This window comes from Ictalurus furcatus, chromosome 7 (assembly GCF_023375685.1).
Source record: "Ictalurus furcatus strain D&B chromosome 7, Billie_1.0, whole genome shotgun sequence".
NCBI lineage: Eukaryota > Metazoa > Chordata > Actinopteri > Siluriformes > Ictaluridae > Ictalurus > Ictalurus furcatus.
In genome coordinates this window covers 25,755,803-25,773,131 of record NC_071261.1, presented here as the reverse complement: position 1 = coordinate 25,773,131, position 17,329 = coordinate 25,755,803, and the positions used below count along the sequence as shown (strand labels likewise).

General features: G+C 36.8%; 1 protein-coding gene across 1 annotated transcript; it reads left to right on the top strand.

Annotated features, from left to right (window-relative positions):
• Positions 1–384: 384 nt before the first annotated feature.
• On the top strand, positions 385–17,071 carry LOC128610261 (butyrophilin subfamily 1 member A1). Its single transcript, XM_053629467.1, has 9 exons — positions 385–575; positions 1,289–2,095; positions 2,216–2,275; positions 5,586–5,936; positions 9,061–9,339; positions 9,582–9,683; positions 11,732–11,764; positions 14,908–14,934; positions 16,225–17,071. Exons 3-9 carry the CDS (start codon positions 2,218–2,220, stop codon positions 16,770–16,772), a joined length of 1,398 nt encoding a protein of 465 aa, XP_053485442.1. The 5' UTR covers positions 385–575; positions 1,289–2,095; positions 2,216–2,217; the 3' UTR covers positions 16,773–17,071.
• Positions 17,072–17,329: the final 258 nt, after the last annotated feature.

Sequence of the window (17,329 nt, the reverse complement as noted above, 5' to 3'; positions counted from 1 at the left end):
TACTTTGTGTTTTATATAGCTAGCATAGCAGATGAAGCAAAGTGATGCTACTATCAGCAGGAAGTCGAATGGTATCGTGGGTAATGTAGAAAACCATCATCAACATCACCAATCACCAACACGTAAACAAAGAAGTTTATACTAACAAAGTCAATTAACACTCACATGTTAAATATAGGGATTAATATGAGCGAGTTGTAGCCCAGGCTTAATAATGAGAAACGCTATTTAGCTGTCTAACCAAGTCACAAAAGGGTTAACTTTGATTTTCTTGTTATCTTTGATGGATTTGTAAGTGAGCAAATGGGTGAACTCTATGAGGCAGTGAACTGACCAATCAGCTGCCAGCTAGGCTCTGTTTACAGTTACACCTCTAGGTTAGTGTCTCTGCACGTTCTTTTGTCGCTTGCTTATCCACTTGGTAACACGAAAAAACGATATGGAGTGAATTAAACAAGTTCTGTACTCATTATTGCTTATACTGACATATCTTGTTGTAATATAGAGAGTAAAAGAGAGCTGTGCCTGAATCCACTGTTGTCACGGAGCTAAAGGCAGTGAATTCTGCTAAAATGGTGAGTTGTTTACCTGGCGCTAGGCCTCTGAGTTCGCTAGCATTTTATGCTAATGGGCGCTAATGGGTAAGCAATGCAAAGGTGCTAATGGTGGAAAGCTAATGTGAGCCTGCTGTATTCAAATGCTAATATGGTAATTAGCCACAATAGGCTAGCGGACTACTGGTTAATGCCTTTGAAAACAACTAATGATTTCGTTTGTGGGTTATAAAAAGAAATGTTACTTTTCCCTACTGTTGCTAAATGGTTAGTTTGTTAAATAATGATGTTAAAAGTTGTGGATTTAATTGTGTTTATTGGAGGTTAAAGAGGTGCAATCTTTCTACTGTTACTGGTGCAGAGGGGGATAAATAAGCACGCTAACACCTTAATGCCTCTAATCTAAAAGTTGATCGATGTTTACATGCAATCCATGCAGTTTTATTCTTCATACTGATAACGTTACTAAGGTTTCATACAACTTGAGTTAGAAATATGTGTTTTTTATGAACGATGTAGTTTGTGATGTAAATGTACTTTGGATACTGGAGAGAAATTCATATAGTTTTGATACCTGAGAAGAAACATAAGAGCTGTTGTACAACGAGAGAGAGATTTTGACATTGCATTATAGGTGAACTGAAGTATTATCTCATTTTATTTTATAGTAGCCTGTAGCAGTTCATTTATTCACTGAACGGTAATTGAGAGAAATGATCTGGCCTTATTTATAGGTCAGGTTTTGGTAAAGAGTTGGAAACATCGTGCGGAGATCCTTTCCACGGAATGATACAGATCCCCACGTTCCAGGCGTTCTCCCAGAGATTCATAGATTCCCAGTCCGGGGGGCTGGGTGGCGAGCCAACCGTGTTTGTGACTCTGACTTTAGATGGATTGCCAGGATCATCATCTTCATCTTCATGGTGGTAGGACAAACACTAACACGAACTAAAAAGGGCCCAACGTTGGTGACTGAACTCTTGTCAACAAAGGCAAGTGAAACTGAGGACGAACTAAGCTCAAGGGAATTTAAAAGGGGATTTATTTACGTGCGCACTTTATTATTTTAGTTTGTTATTTTTTTCATAACTGTTTTTGTATATGTATGTACCAGCCCATGTGTGTTTAATACATTTTATGAAAATTGTCATTCTGGTGTGGTATTCTTTTTATTGACCTTCAATTCTCAGGCTCTTAACAATTTAGCATCTTCTGATTCTGGTCCATATTCATATTACTGATAACCTCTAAGACTACTTTAGACTACTACACCTATGTACATTCTTACTACCTCGTAATAAGGGTTACAGAGTGTTTTAGGTTTAGCATTTTAAATTTGGGCCGTTGCAACTTCCGCTGAAATGAGTCACCTCAAACACACTACCTCCATTCTTAACATATCAGGAAAAAAAGGTGTGTTTAGTCTCGCATTTAGAAACCGGTTACACAAACGAAAGTCCACTAAACTGACATTGTGGACTTATTGACAGTCTTTACTTTTTAGCGTTCTCTTATCAAGAAAATATTACCCTTACAAAGTGGTTAGTATTTAGATCTTTTGGTAGAACAGATATGCATTAAATTGTGCACAGAGTGTAATTCATAAAATGTTATTAATCTTGTAAAGCAGACTGAAGCAATAACGATAAACTGTCTTTCAGGGATGATGTTTTTCTGTGTGACTCTCCTGATTCTCGTCAGCTTCATGAAATTTCAATCAGGTATGGAGAAAAACTATTCTGTGTGTGTGTGTGTGTGTGTGTGTGTGTGTACAGTGGTGTCAAGCAGATTCCTAAGTTAGCAGGCTGGCTGATGGTGTTAGCATTTTAGCCTCACATGCTTTTTCCCACTCGGCCATTCAACTACTTGGAAGCCAAATTATAACATTTTGAATAAGCACAATTATATGTATGAGAATGTGTAAAAGTGCTAATTCACTAATTCCACATCCAGCTTCATCCCTTCCTCCAGTAATACATTACTGCATGTTGGGAAAGAGCTGACAGTGTTTAACCTGGTTTTACCGTTGTTGTTGATGATGATGTTGTTTTGTCACGAAGTTTTTTGGTCACAGGAGAATTATCTGGCTGTGCTGGTCACAGGGCTTTCAGCCACATTTCATTTCTTTTTGAACAGCCTGAGATGGGCATTAGGGAGTGTAAATAAAATGCCAGACAAAATGCTTGTGTAAACAATAAAGCACTCCAGCCACATGGGTTTTTTTCAGCCACATAATACACTGAAGTCATGACTTAAACCATCAATTTTATCATGATCTACACATTTTTCCAGGTTATTTGTACTAGTAAAATAAGAAATAATTAAAAATTGATGATTATACCTTTGAGTTGCTACCTACAACTACAGTATTGCTACCTACATTACTTGTCCTGCAAAATTTCTTTAAAACTGCACTTAAATATGAATTGTTTTAAAGATTTTATATTTTCATGAGTTTGCTTCTTATGCTGCTACAGACAGCAAACACCACCTGTAGGGCTACAATATGCAAGAATATCATGAAAGGTCAAAATGTACTAACCCCATTTCCATAAAAGCAGGGATTTTTTTTCCTAAAATGCAATAACAAAAAAAATCTGTGATTTGTCAAGTCTCTTGAAACTTTAATTAAATGACAGAAGTACAAAGAAGAGATATTCAATGTTTTCCCTGTCCAACTGACCAAAATTGTATTTTGTAAATATAAACAAATTTAGAATTTGATGCCTTCAACACACTCAAAAAAAGTCGGGACAGAAGAGTATTTACCGCTGTGTTACATCACCCTTCCTTTTAATTACACTTTTTAACTGTTGGGAACTGAGGATTCTAATTGTTGCAGTTTTGCAAGTGGAATTTTTGCCCATTCTTGCTTAATACAAGACTTCAGCTGCTCCACAGTCCTTGGTCACCATTCTCTGACTCTCCTCTTCATGATGCGCCACTGGAGACAGATCTGGACTGCTGGCAGGCCAGTCAAGCACACGCACTCTGAGTCTATGAAGCCACGCTGTTGTAGCATGTGCAGAATGAGGCCTGGAATTCTCCTGCTGAAATATCCATGGACTTCCTGGGAAAATACGTTACCTTGATGGCAGCATATGTCTCTCTAAAATCCCAATATACGCCTCCACGTCAATGGTACCTTCACACATATGCAAGTCACCCATGCTGTAGGCACTGATATCATACCATCACAGATGCTGGCTTTTGCAACTTTCTCTTCTAACAGTCTGGTTGCTCTTTTTCATCTTTGGCATGTAGAAGTCAACATCTATTTTTTCTGAAAACAAACTGAAATATGGACTGATCTGACCACAGCACACGTTTCCACTGGCTTTTAGTCCATCTGAGGTGAGCTCGGGCCCAGAGAGCTCGGTGACATTTCTGAGTAGAGTTGATGTGTGGCTTCCAACTTACATAATAGCATTTCGGTTGCATTTCTCGATCCAGCGGTGGACTGTGTTAAGTGACAACGATCTTCCAAAGTATTCCCGAGCCCATGTTGTTATATTTATCACAGTAGCATGACGATTCCTCAGGCTGTGCCGCCTATGGGCTCGAAGGTCATACACGTTCAACATATGTTTCCAGCCTTGCCCTTTATGTAATGAGATTTCTCCGGATTCCCTGAATCTTTTCACAATATTATACACTGTAGATGGTGGAAGACCTCAATTCTTTGCAAACTTGCATTGAGCAATGTTCTTTTTGAATTGAGTGACAATTCTCTCACAAAGTTTGGCACAAAGTGGTGAGTCATGACCCATCCTTGCTTGCAAAGACAGCCTTTGGTGGCTGTTCCTTTTATGCCCAACCCTGATACCCTCCCCTGTTACCAATTAACCTGGTCCTCCAAAAATGGTGTTACTTGAATATTCTATAAACATTTCAGTCTTATTTTGCCTCTGCAACTTTTTGCGCGTGTGTTGAAGGCATCAAATTCTAAATTTGTTTATATTTACAAAATACAATTAAGTTGGTCAGTGAAAACATTGAATATCTTTTCTTTGTACTTTTGTTAGTTAATTAAAGTTTCAAGAGACTCCACAAATCACAGATTTTTGTTTTTATTCCATGTACAAAAAATCCCAAATTTTATTGAGTACATTCAAAAACAGATTTGTTAAAAGAAAAGCTTGATTGTTCATCTATACATAAAAATCCCTTTGGCCAAATGGTTTAGGAAACATGTTTTGATGGACATAAATTTAATAAACTTGTAATATATGGGTTCTTAAATGTTTGATTTTTGTTTTTACTTTAAATATATTTATTTTCATAGATATATACATATATACAGCCTTTCGTCTTATTATCTTGATCATTGTAGTTATTAGTTAAGGCAACAAACTAAATTTTAAATGTCCACAGCTGAAAATAAGGTGTATAGGTCAAAGTCCAATTAAATATGCTATGTCTTGTTACACATGAATAAATAAATAAAATAAAATAAAATAAAAACCACATATACACATTATATATATATATATATATATATATATATATATATATATATATATATATATATATATATATATATATATACACGCATACACACATACATACAGGTACATCTCAAAAAATTTGAAAATCGTGGAAAAGTTAATTTTTTTTCCAATAATTTAATTCAAAAAGTGGAACTTTCACATATTCTGCATTCGTTACACTTAAAGTGAAATATTTCAAGCCTTTTTTTGTTTTAATCTTGATGATTACCGCTTACAGCTCATGGAAATCAAAAATCCAGTATCTCAAATTATTAGAATAAAGAATTTATAAAACAGAAATTTCAACCTGAGAAGAGCTCTAACCAGATAATTAACTCAAAACTCCTGAAAGGTTTCCTGAGTCTTTAATCTTCCAGTCTGGTTCACTACACACACCCACAATCATGGGGAAAATGAAAGTAAATTTTGCATTTCATTTGGAAATCAAGCTCCACACACAGACACACTCACTCACACATACATACATGATATTGGTAATGATATACAGGATTTGTTTGTTTTTGGAAAAAAAAAAACCCAGAGGGATTAACGGTGGTTGGTCCAGACGCTCCTCTTGTTGCTGTAGCTGGTGAAGACCTGATTCTGCCCTGTTTTATCAAACCCCAAACCAGCGCTGTGGACATGACAGTGGAGTGGATGAGATTAAAGGATGTGGCTTCATTAGTGCATCTCTATAAGGATCATAAAGACAGAAATGAAGATCAGACTCAGTCTTACAGTGGAAGAACATCACTGTTTAAAGAGGAGCTACAGAAAGGCAATGCTTCACTCAGACTCTCAGCTCTCCGAGTCTCTGATGAAGGAAAATATAAATGTCTCGTTGAGGACAAATCCTGGTATGATGACATCACTGTTCATGTCACTGTTGAGGGTAAGATCTATTTCTACACGTTATACAGTGAATGTTATGCTACGATAAACTTTCTTTTCTCTTAACATCAATGGTTTTTGCATAAATAACCACATCATAATTTGTATTTTTCCATTGTATTTATTTATTTAAGTGGGTTTTATAATGGGAGTTCACTCACTCACTGAATCACAAGTTTCCAACCCTGGTCCTGGAGAACCCCCTGCCCTACACACCCCTGTTTCTAACACACCTGATTTAAGTCAGGAAGGGCTGTTAATTAGCTGATTAGTTAAATCAGGTGTGTTGGGAGAAGGGGAAACACTAAAACATGCAGGACAGAGTATTTCAGGACCAGGGTTGGGAATGAATTGGACTAAATGATCACCAGCACAGGAGACACTCAGACATAGACTCAGACATACACTCACTAGGTGAGTCTAAATCATGTCTACAACATCTACAACATGGCTCGGCAAATCAATAAGAAAAAGAAAGATTAAATATATGATTAATGTCAGATTAAATTTATGCTTCAGTTATTTTAAAAAAAAACATTTATTCCAGTGTACAGAAGATATTCATGCAGTGTGTGATTTGGTTAGTCTGTGCTTCACTCTCATGTTTGCATAAGCAGATGTGGAACAGAGGTAGCAAATAATCCTCTACAGTTATCTTCATTAATTTCCATATGCTTGTCCATTTTATTGTCTCTCTATAATATTGGGCTCAGCATTTACTCGTTTCAGTTCAGACACAGAAAACATACCCATTTTCCACTTCTGTTGTGTACATCAATCAGCAGTAATAATAATCGTCCTATTCTTCACACAGCTACAACTGTATAAAGATTCAGCAGCTGTGGTCTCATGCATGTGATGCAATTTTCCCACTTTGTCTGCATTTTTCAGGCTGCACAGGTGATTTGTCACCTAGCTTTCTTGTTATTGAAATTAATGTAAACATATTTGCAGAATGAACTATTTATGTAATAATTTATAAGCTAATAGTTTTTCTGAACTATTTTTAATTTGACTAAACATTGAGTTATTGTTATTTGTAGTCTGAATAATTATTCAGTAGTATTTAAATAATAATTCATGTTTGTTTTACCCAATTTGAGTAAATAATGTGTTTACAACACATCTATGTTTCAAACTTGGTAGTGAAGCATGGTATCAGGGTCTGTGGAGACGGTTATGTGTTAAATGTAATTTCATAATAGGAGTCCAGGATTTAAAGTGCAGAACTTCTTTAATAGGGACAAAAACAACCAAGAGATAAACTGTTAGATTTCACGTATCTCAGGAATCTCAGATTATGCCTGTCAGATTGTCCGTCATGCCTTCCAGCCTGTTTTACCATTAACTTCTATTAACTTTTAGAAAGTGTGGTTTACCGTGGAGCGTTCAGGCCTGGGGATCGAAAATGAAAACACACTGACTTCTTGCATGCTCATAAAGACATCCCACTTTATTCGTGCAAACCAAGAGTATTTATACACATTGATAATAGCAGTGTGTGGACGGTTTCTTCTGGTCCAGGTGTCAGACAGATTTAAACAAAACACACAGCACATAGTAATAATACAAAATAAGTCCTGTGTCATGTTGACACGAAAATACATAATAATATAATCAAGGATATAGCTATAATCAAGGATAGCTGTTGATCAGCTTATTTAAAGAGGTAATTCAATATATACATTCATCATAGGTATTTGATAGCACAGAGACACACAAACAGAAACTATAACCCAGTATTCCCCATATCCAAGATGTCTTAATACAGTTCATAATATAAGAGTACATGATATAAGAGAATTTCCTTTCATATACTAAAACTGGTACAACAAAGGGCTGGGCTAATGCTAGGCTAGGCAAGGAAAACAAAACCATTCAGAGAAAACATTAACCAAAATCTAGCCACGCATGCAAACACAGACTAAGCATAATGCTCCAACAACACAAAAAGCTACAAACCCAGAAGTTAAATAGGGTGACTAAGAATACAATACCAAACAGGTGTGCATGATCATGACAGGAAATGGGGTGGACAACAGAAGAAGTTCAACATGGTGAGTATGGGTTCCCTCTAGTGCAGTGACGGTCCTAGACTTCTGGGGCCCTTAGGAAAACTTTATCAGAGGCCCCTGTCAGTGCCTTCATAAAAACCCCAAAATGACCCCCACCCCTTAATCTGTTCTTTCAGAGCAGTTTCAGTGTCAACTAACAACATACAGTGAATTGATTTCAAACATTAGTATTTAATATTGAAATAATATATTTAAGGTCATTGCCAATATTATATATTACATTAAAACACGTATAAGAACATTTTGATTATTGTTATCTACCGACACAAACTGAACATTACATTTCATCATGGGGCATTTCTAACAAAACACAGTGGACTACTATTGAATCTGTTGATCTGGGCTGACTGGAGTATTGTTTTTAATCAATTCATTGCATGGATTGTCAAGACTAGATAAGAATTTAGAATATCTAACAACTACGAAAAATACATACCTTTTATTTCTTTTGCTTCATGTTCTTGGCACTTTTTCTTTCTTTTTTCTGCTCCCAATGTATAGCTTCATTTGCATTCATATGCATTTTGACATATGGCATCATGATGTCTGAGACTGTAACAGTAATCAAATAAATATAATCATGTATTTTTTAAAGAAATTTCCACATGACTCCTCTAAAGCTGAATCCGCATTTATATTTGCATGTTATAAAAAATATTTACAGACAGAAAATAATATACGAGATCAAAGGGGCCCCATGGTGGTTCAGGGCCCTACGCAGCTTGTGTAGTTTGTATATAGGGAGGACCGGCACTGCTCTAGTGGACCAGGGGGGATCTGTCCCTTGTAGCTGTGACAAACATATGACAAATGAGCTAAACAAAAGAGCTAAACCTCTAGTTTGAAAAGTTTGGCAGATTGCAGTATAAATACAGTCTTGTATATTTTATTTAAGTGTCACACGTCATGGTATTTTAAATGTTTTTTTTTACAATATCAAGAACAGTCTTTAAACTGAAAATGAGCAGAAAATAATAACCCCTACGGAGGTTAACAGTATAACATGATTTCACGATATTTAAAACAAATACTTTTATTTATTGTCTATAGCGCAGGGAAGCCACCCGGTGATCACAATGGAGAGTTATGATCGCTCAGGAGGGATTAATCTAGTGTGTGAGTCCAGAGGCTGGAACCCTGAACCTGAGGTTCTGTGGATGAACAGAGAAGGAGACACTCTGCCTGCTGAAGATACACAGATACACAGAGACACTGAGGGCTTCAGTGTGAAACGCCACATCACTGTTTATGATTATAGCGACTCCAGCAGGTTTTACTGCAGACTTCAACAAAAACATCACATGCTGGAGGCAGAGGTTATCATTAATAGTAAGTGTCTATGATTAAAAACTTGTAACATTCTATTGTAATCATTACAGATGAGGTGATTAAAGATGAAACATGATTGTGATGAACACACACTATTCTTGCATTAGAGTGTATGCATTATTTTTATTATATCTGTTGTTAATTTTGCTACAGTTCTGTCTGAGTGTGTTTTGCAGTTATCAATAATTCTTGCACAGTTTATTAAAAATATCTGTAACACTGTAAACTTGGTTTTGTTTTAGGTAAAGTCTTTGATGCTTGGAAGTGGGTTGTCGGCATTTCAGTTTCAGCATGTCTTATTACTGTTGGATGGATAGTAACTGCAGTTATCTGTTATAAGAAAGGTAATCTTTAAATCATTTTCCTTCATAATATCTCCAGCTTAAATTATATTGCAGTTTATACCATAGCTTTAGTCTACAGATTCCCAACTCTGGTCCTGGAGATCCCCCTGTCCTACACATTTTAGTTTTTCCTGCAATAGCACTCACTTTAGGTCAGGAAGGGCTGTTAATGAGCTGATTATCTGGATCAGGTGTTTTAGAGCACAGAAAACACCTGTAGGACCGGGGGTTCTCCAGGACAAGGGTAAAGAACCTGTGCTTTACTCAGTAGACCACAGAAGTCCAGTTGGCCGTGCTCTCTGTGAAGAGGATGATTTAATTCTGTCTCAAACTCTCACCTCTGCCTTCATCTATTCACTTCCATTACCACAAGCCCTTTCTGAAGAAGTGAAAGGGTATTTCATTAATGAAAGGTTTGGGAGAGTATCGAGTCTCACCCTGCACATCAGAACATTATTACAGAACACAGAAACTAATTTACACTGAGGTTCACAGCTCATTTCACTAGAAACACTTAGAGTAGTTCTAACTTAAAATTTTAAATTTAAAACAAAAACTTAGTTTAAATGCCATCAGTGTTGTTTAACTTTAACTTATCTTTCCGATCTATCAAAATAGCATTAACATTGTCTTTAGTTCCACCTCTGGCTTAAGTCTTATTAAACATTATGCAAACCAGCAAATTAATATTTACAGATCACCAAATGTAAATATTTTAATGCTCCTTTCTATCAGACTTGAACATTTTAGTCCAATCTGGTCAATAGATAGTGATTCATATAAAATAACTAATAAAATATTTATGACAAATAGACCATGAAATACAGCGTATATTATGTGAGGCATAATAATCATTTAAACACAATCAAGCCCACACTACCTCATGTGAAAAAAGTAATTTCCTCTTAATTAAGTACTTTATTTATTTGAAGAGAGCATGTTGTTCTGTCTGTCAGAACTGCATGCTGTACTGCTGCTAATCCTCCACAGAGCCGTGCCAGTGCCACAGTGTGCAGCTCTGATGTTTCTCAGCACAGCAATCACAGTGTTGCTGCCCAGTGGTGCTGTGGCTGAGTGGATTATAGATGTAGTACTGCAGATTTATTAAAGAGCTGCAGACAGAGAAATCCAGAAAACAAAATTCAAAGAGAATTTGATATTCAAAAAACAATAATCTGAAAGCTAAAACACAAAACAGTTTATCTGTTTTGTCCTCAGAGCTTCAAAGGCAGAACCAAAAAGCAGTTAACAATGAACTTTTTGTCCATTTAAAATCATATTATTTAAATCATTGGAGTAAATTGAACAGACAATATCACTCTGATCAAATGTAATCACAAAGATAACTGTGAGGTTGTTAGACTGTTTGAGCGTCTTGAACTCATAGACACAATTTAACATGGTGATGCTTTACAAGAATGTGTAGATCGGGGCAGACGGCAGAAATTACAGCTCCTCATGTTTGTTTAAATGAATGCTTCTAAATTATAAGTCATATATCCAGATTTGGTTAACAGTAAGTAAACAGGACGGAGTGTTGTGGAGTGGAACTTTCACCTGAATGTGTCATGCTGGTAAAAATAGTGTGTGTAAATGTGATGTTAATGAAATTGACAATGTGAATCTTAATTTAAAAGTATTGGTTCTGAATTAAACAATATGTAATTTTAAATTTAACCACATTTACACTTTTTTTTTTTTTTTTTCCCAAGCATTACACATTCAGGTTCAGGTTCTGCTGACTCTTATTTCACTCCATAGAGGGTTCTGTAAGAAGAGTAGAGATACAAACACATCACTAACAATGTAGTAAATTACTTGTTTTCTATATCACTCATAACTGACCTGTAACATCATGTTCCACTTTGTGAAGTGTGCTCAATCATTTAACAAATAAATAACATAGAGAACAATTACATTTCATAACTGCAATCTGATTTGTGTTGTCCATTTACCTTATCACTATATTACACTGCTTAATCTATTTATTCTTTTATTTATATAGAATTTACACACAATACTCAAAACTATTTTCTGTTATCTTTTAGCCTCAGAGCTTCGGAAGGAGAAGGAATATGCAGGTGAGAATGAACTTTTTTTGCTTTTAAAATTATTCTGCATATTTATTTGGAGGAGACAATATCACCTTGTTAAAATGTAAGATAATAAAGCACTGTATACACGGTCTAGACATAAAAAGAAATGCAAGGTGTATTTGTGTGTGGTCTGAAAGGAATTACAGTAAATACACATAAATTACTGATGAATCTTTACATATGGCATTAGCTCTAATCTACACTACATGGCCAAAAGTATGTGGACACCCCTCCTAATTACTGAGTTCAGGTGTTTCAGTCACACTCATTACTAACAGGTGAATAAAATCAAGCACATAGCTGTACAATCTCCAGAGACAAACACTGGCAGTAGAATGGACTAAAGAGCTCGGTGACTTTAAACGTGGTGCTGTCAGTGTGTCGTCTTTACCACATGTCAGTTTCTGAAATTTCTTCCCTGTTAGATCTGCCTTGTTAACTGTAAAGATACGTTCACACTAGAGAGTGACAGGCAACCGTTCACGTTCTATATACACACATGACACAGAGCTGCCACTATTGGGCCTTGAGCAAGGCCCTTAAGTAACCCTCAACTGCTCAGCTGTATAAGTGAGATAAATGTAAGCTGCTCTGGATAAGGGCATCTACCAAATGCCATAAATGTAAATGTCATGGTAAATCCAAACGATTGCTCAAATGGATCCTCGAATTAATTGTATGGTGCACATGGAACAACATTTAGTTCCTACCTGCAAAGTAGGTAGTAGCATGTACTGCTTAACTAAAAAAAAAAAATCAATAAAACTCATAACCATGGATTCATTGTATCCTGTCATATATGACTTCTCATTAAACCTGTATAGAGACATTACAAAGAAAAATAACTAGTACAGTTAGCTTATGCTACTAATAGCTAATACGAATATGTTATGTAACGAACATCAAACAACAGATTTTTCACACTTTTTCCACTTTAATAAAACGTTACAATTCAAAGTGCATTTTAAAGATAAATAAATAACATACTTTAGTTAACTGTGAGCTGTGAGCTACATTTTGGTCATGACTCTCACTGGAGCTGAATGGACAGTACACACCCACACGCAACAGCAGCAGCACTCGCTCCACGCCCACAAGAGACAAACTACAAGTGACACGAGCGACATGTCGTGTGCTAGTGTGAACATGGTGTAAGTGCTGTTGCTCATAAACACTTCCATTTCACAATAACAACAGCTCAGCCATGAAGTGTTAGACCACACAAACTCTCAGAACAGGGCCGCTGAGTGCTGAAGCTCGTAGTGCATAAAAATCACCTTTCCTCTGTTGTATCACTCACTACAGAGATCCAAACTGCCAATGGAAGCAACATCAGCACAAGAACTGTGCATCAGGAGCTTCATGAAATAGGTTTCCATGGCCAAGCAGCTGCACACAAGCCTAAGATCACTATGTGCAATGCCAACTCCATATTAATGCCCATGGTTTTGGAATGAGATTTCCAACAAGCTCATATAGGTGTGATGGTCAGGTGTCCACATACTTTTGTCCATGTACTCTTTTTAATAATGAGTATTTTTATACCCCTGAGTTTTACCATGTGTAAATAACAGCACTCAGAATTCATTGTGCTCCTGCCATCAGCAGTTACATTATCAGTGAAGATGAGTGAGCCAGTACCTGAGGCAGTTGTACAGGCCCATGTTTTACAGATGAGGTGGTATGCTTTGGATCTTGACCAGTCCCTTTTCACCTCTACACTCTGCTCTTGCCATCGCTCTAATACAAGTTGATCTTGGTCTTATCTGTCCACAAGACCTTTTTCCAGAACTCTGCAGGCTCCTTTAAGTACTTTTTAGTAAACTATCCTGTCCATCCTGTTTTTGTGGAGAAGTAGTGGTCTGCATCTTGCAGTGTAGCCTCTGTATTTCTGTTCATGAAGTCTTCTGCAGACATTATTCAATGACAAATCCACACCTGCCTCCTGAAGAGTGTTTCTGATCTGTCAGACAGGTTTATGAGGATTTTTCTTCATTATGGTGAGAATCTTCTGTTATCAGCTGTGGAGATCTTCTTTGGCCTACCAGACCCTTTATATTTACTAAGCTCACCCGTTCTCTATTTCTTCTTAATAATGTTCCACACAGTTGATATTTTTGTAACCCTAAAGTTTGGCCAATGTCTCTGACTGATTTAGTCTTGTGTCTCAGCCTTATAATGTGTCCTTGACTTACACCCTCACTCTGGTCCTCATGTTGACGAACAGTAAAAGAAGACTCTAAAGGTGACCAAAAGTCTGGAATAAAGACTAGATGCTGAAATCTCTCACACCTGCACTAATGAAGCAATTAAACACACCTGAATAATCACTAACACCTGTGAAGCTCATGTCCCAAATATTATGATATCATGGAATGGAGGCTGTGTATAAAGTGTTGTCATTTCTACATGTTCAGAAATGTATAAAAATCCCCTTGATTAAAATCTGAGGATGTGCACTTTAATCACATGTGATATGTTTGAGTACAAATTTAAAACAGATGCAAATGGAAAAAATGCCTTTATGGAGGGAGCAGTATATATGTAGGAAGAGGAACAGATTCTTCGATTTATATTTCTCTCCTTTCTTTACATTTCTCTATTTGTAGGCAAATAAATCTACTGATGGCAATAAACTTGTTTCTGGTGTTTCAAATATTGATTTATTTTTATTTGGTTTGTGGGGGCACGGGGGATTAGTGATCAGCACGTTTACCTCACATCTCCGGGGTTGGGGGTTCAAATCCCACCTTTGCCCTGTGTGCACGTGTTCTCCCTGTGCTTCAGGGGTTTCCTCCGGGTACTCCGGTTTCCTCCCCTAGTTCAGACACATGCGTTATGGGCTGACTGGCGTTTCCAGATTGTCTGTAGTGTGTGTGATTGTGTCCTGCAGTGGGTTGGCCCCCCGTCCAGGGTGTCCCCTGTTTTTTGCCCCGCTATCCCGGGGATAGACTCCAGGCTCCTTGCGACCCTGTGTAGGATAAGCGGTATAGAAAATGGGTGGATGGATTTAGTTTGTACTTTTGGTCTGTGGTGTAAATATGATTCAAATATTAATTATTTTATGTTTTGTTGAATCTAATTGTATTTTGATAAATTCATATAAAATATTGATTCACGTTTCACAGAGTTATTAAAGAAGAAGTTGTTTGCAGGTAAGAACAATTTTATCTTCAGTACAGTTACATCAGAGTCTCTACTGTATTTATTTGTGTGTGTGTGTGCCTAACCTCAGGCAGTAAAAATAAATCTTTGTCTCTTACAGTTTTTTTCACGTAAAAGCTGCAGCGCTCTCTCTCTCTCTCTCTCTCTCTCTCTCTCTCTCTCACTCTCACACACACACACACACACACACACACACACATACATAGACATCATAACAAAAACATTCACATAAGGAAATGCAAAGGCAGTCATTTCTAACCCATGTCAAAATAAAAGGATCCAACACAGAAAAAAAAAAAAGTTTCCATCATTAAAATTCTGAGGAAATGATAGATTTTAAAATTGACTAATCAGTTTAGTCTGTTAGCTAGTGTATAAACATATACAAACGTTACATTTTCTTAATCTTTTTTATGGGATTTGCCTTTTTTGTTGTTGTTGTTGTTTTTTTTTTTTTTTATTAATCCATTAGTAAACGATTGATTTGTTTATTTTGCAGTGATTGTTTTCTGATAGGAGTGTATAGTGTTGTGGTCTTTCACTGCCATCTAGCGGACAAATAATATAACAACTTCATAAAACTCGAGATGAAAACTCCTCACTACTGGATAATATCCATCATTTACATTAAATACAGAGAAACACGAAACAAACACAAACCCCGAGAGGAACTGAGAAAAATGTGTCTAAGTGACTTTAAAACGATGGGAGAAATTAAATCTGATAATAAATGTAAATTTCTATCAGGTGAAACCATACACACCTGTGACTGTAAGTAAAGAGCTACAGTAAGTACAGACTGTAAATAAATTCACTGGCGTCCTGCTGCTTATTGATTAAACTTGATGATTTGATGTTGAAAAACACCAGAAACCAAAACAGTAAATAGTATGATTGACATAAACATAGAGGAGAAATGATTTTATTTAAAGTGCTGGTAGAAGATCGGGTGTAGAGGAGAAGATATTTAAGTAAACGTTACACTAGCTACTTTTATTTTGGTGTGAGTTTGAAAATGTCTCTGTTCTGTTTCTTTATCGAAATTTTCTCATGAAGCGAGAAGTTCTGTGTGTCTGTGTATGGGACTGAAAAAGTGATAAATATTTATAATGTTGAAAACCACACATCTGTATTTATTTTTTTTTTTATTAACATGCTTGAAATTCAAGTTCTCCTTTTTTCAGTGTTCAGATTCATGATTTAATCCTCAGTAATCCACTGATGATGATTTAATATTTTTTTCCTGCAAAGAAACATCTCACTCTGTGTGTTTCTCTCAGTGGATGTGACTCTGGATCCTGATACAGCTCATCCTAAACTCATCCTGTCTGCTGATGGAAAACAAGTGACACATGGAGACACATGGCAGGATCTCCCTGATACACCACAGAGGTTTAATACATGTGTTAATGTTCTGGTGCAGCAGAGTTTCTCCTCAGGGAGATTTTATTATGAGGTGCAGGTCAGAGGGAAAACTGACTGGGATCTCGGAGTCGCCAAAGAGTCCATTAACAGGAAGGGGAAGATTACATTGACTCCTCAGTATGGATTCTGGACTGTGCGGCTGACGAATGAGAATCAGTATAAGGCTCTTGCTGGTCCCCCTGTCCGCCTCACACTGAGAGAGAAGGTGGAGAAGGTGGGGGTGTTTGTGGATTATGAGGAGGGTCTGGTCTCCTTTTATGATGTGAAGTCCAGCTCTCATATCTACTCTTTCACTGGTCAGTCTTTCACTGAGAAACTCTATCCATTCTTCAGTCCTTGTTCAAATGCAGGAGGTAAAAATTCAACAGCACTGATCATCACTCCTGTATTTAACACTGAATGAATTTTCACCTCACAGATTTAGTCATCTATTAAATGGTGAGAATTAAAAGTTAATATTTTATTTTTTCTGGTAAATTTTTAGAAATACATATTCCCTTTTAAAGTGTTGTACAGTTTATTTTAAAACCTGAGTTTTTTTTTTTTTGCATAAACAAATAATGTTAATCCTTCAGTCTGTTTTTTACACATTATGATTGTGGAACTTTATTGATATTTGATTTGTAATGATAAAGATCATTTACAGTTCACACTGAGTTTTACTGCAGAATTTAATATGATCAATAAAATGTATGAAGTTCAGCTGCTGATGTCTGTGTAGTGTGAGGAATTAGCTCGGGGGAAGGGCGGAGTACAGACCCACGAGAGGCAGATTACAGTTCACAATGGGTGGTTTATTCAGTTAAGTGCGAAGTCTCTGTCGTGAGGGTGTGAGTGCATGGGATTTCGTGGAGGTGTGACCTTCTCGTGGCCGTGGCGGGATTCCCGAGACGTGGGCGTGGTCTCCCGGGCCGTCATCCACCGTTGGATGCGATCTCACCACCCGGCGGTCTCGTCCGC

Bases quoted from the DNA above. Each gene is read 5' to 3' on its own strand.
- LOC128610261 (XM_053629467.1), top strand. From the start codon at position 2,218: ATGATGTTTTTCTGTGTGACTCTCCTGATTCTCGTCAGCTTCATGAAA. The intron at 2,276-5,585 runs GTATGGAGAAAA...AAAAAAACCCAG, and splicing joins CTTCATGAAATTTCAATCAG to AGGGATTAACGGTGGTTGGT. The intron at 11,765-14,907 runs GTGAGAATGAAC...CACGTTTCACAG, and splicing joins GAAGGAGAAGGAATATGCAG to AGTTATTAAAGAAGAAGTTG.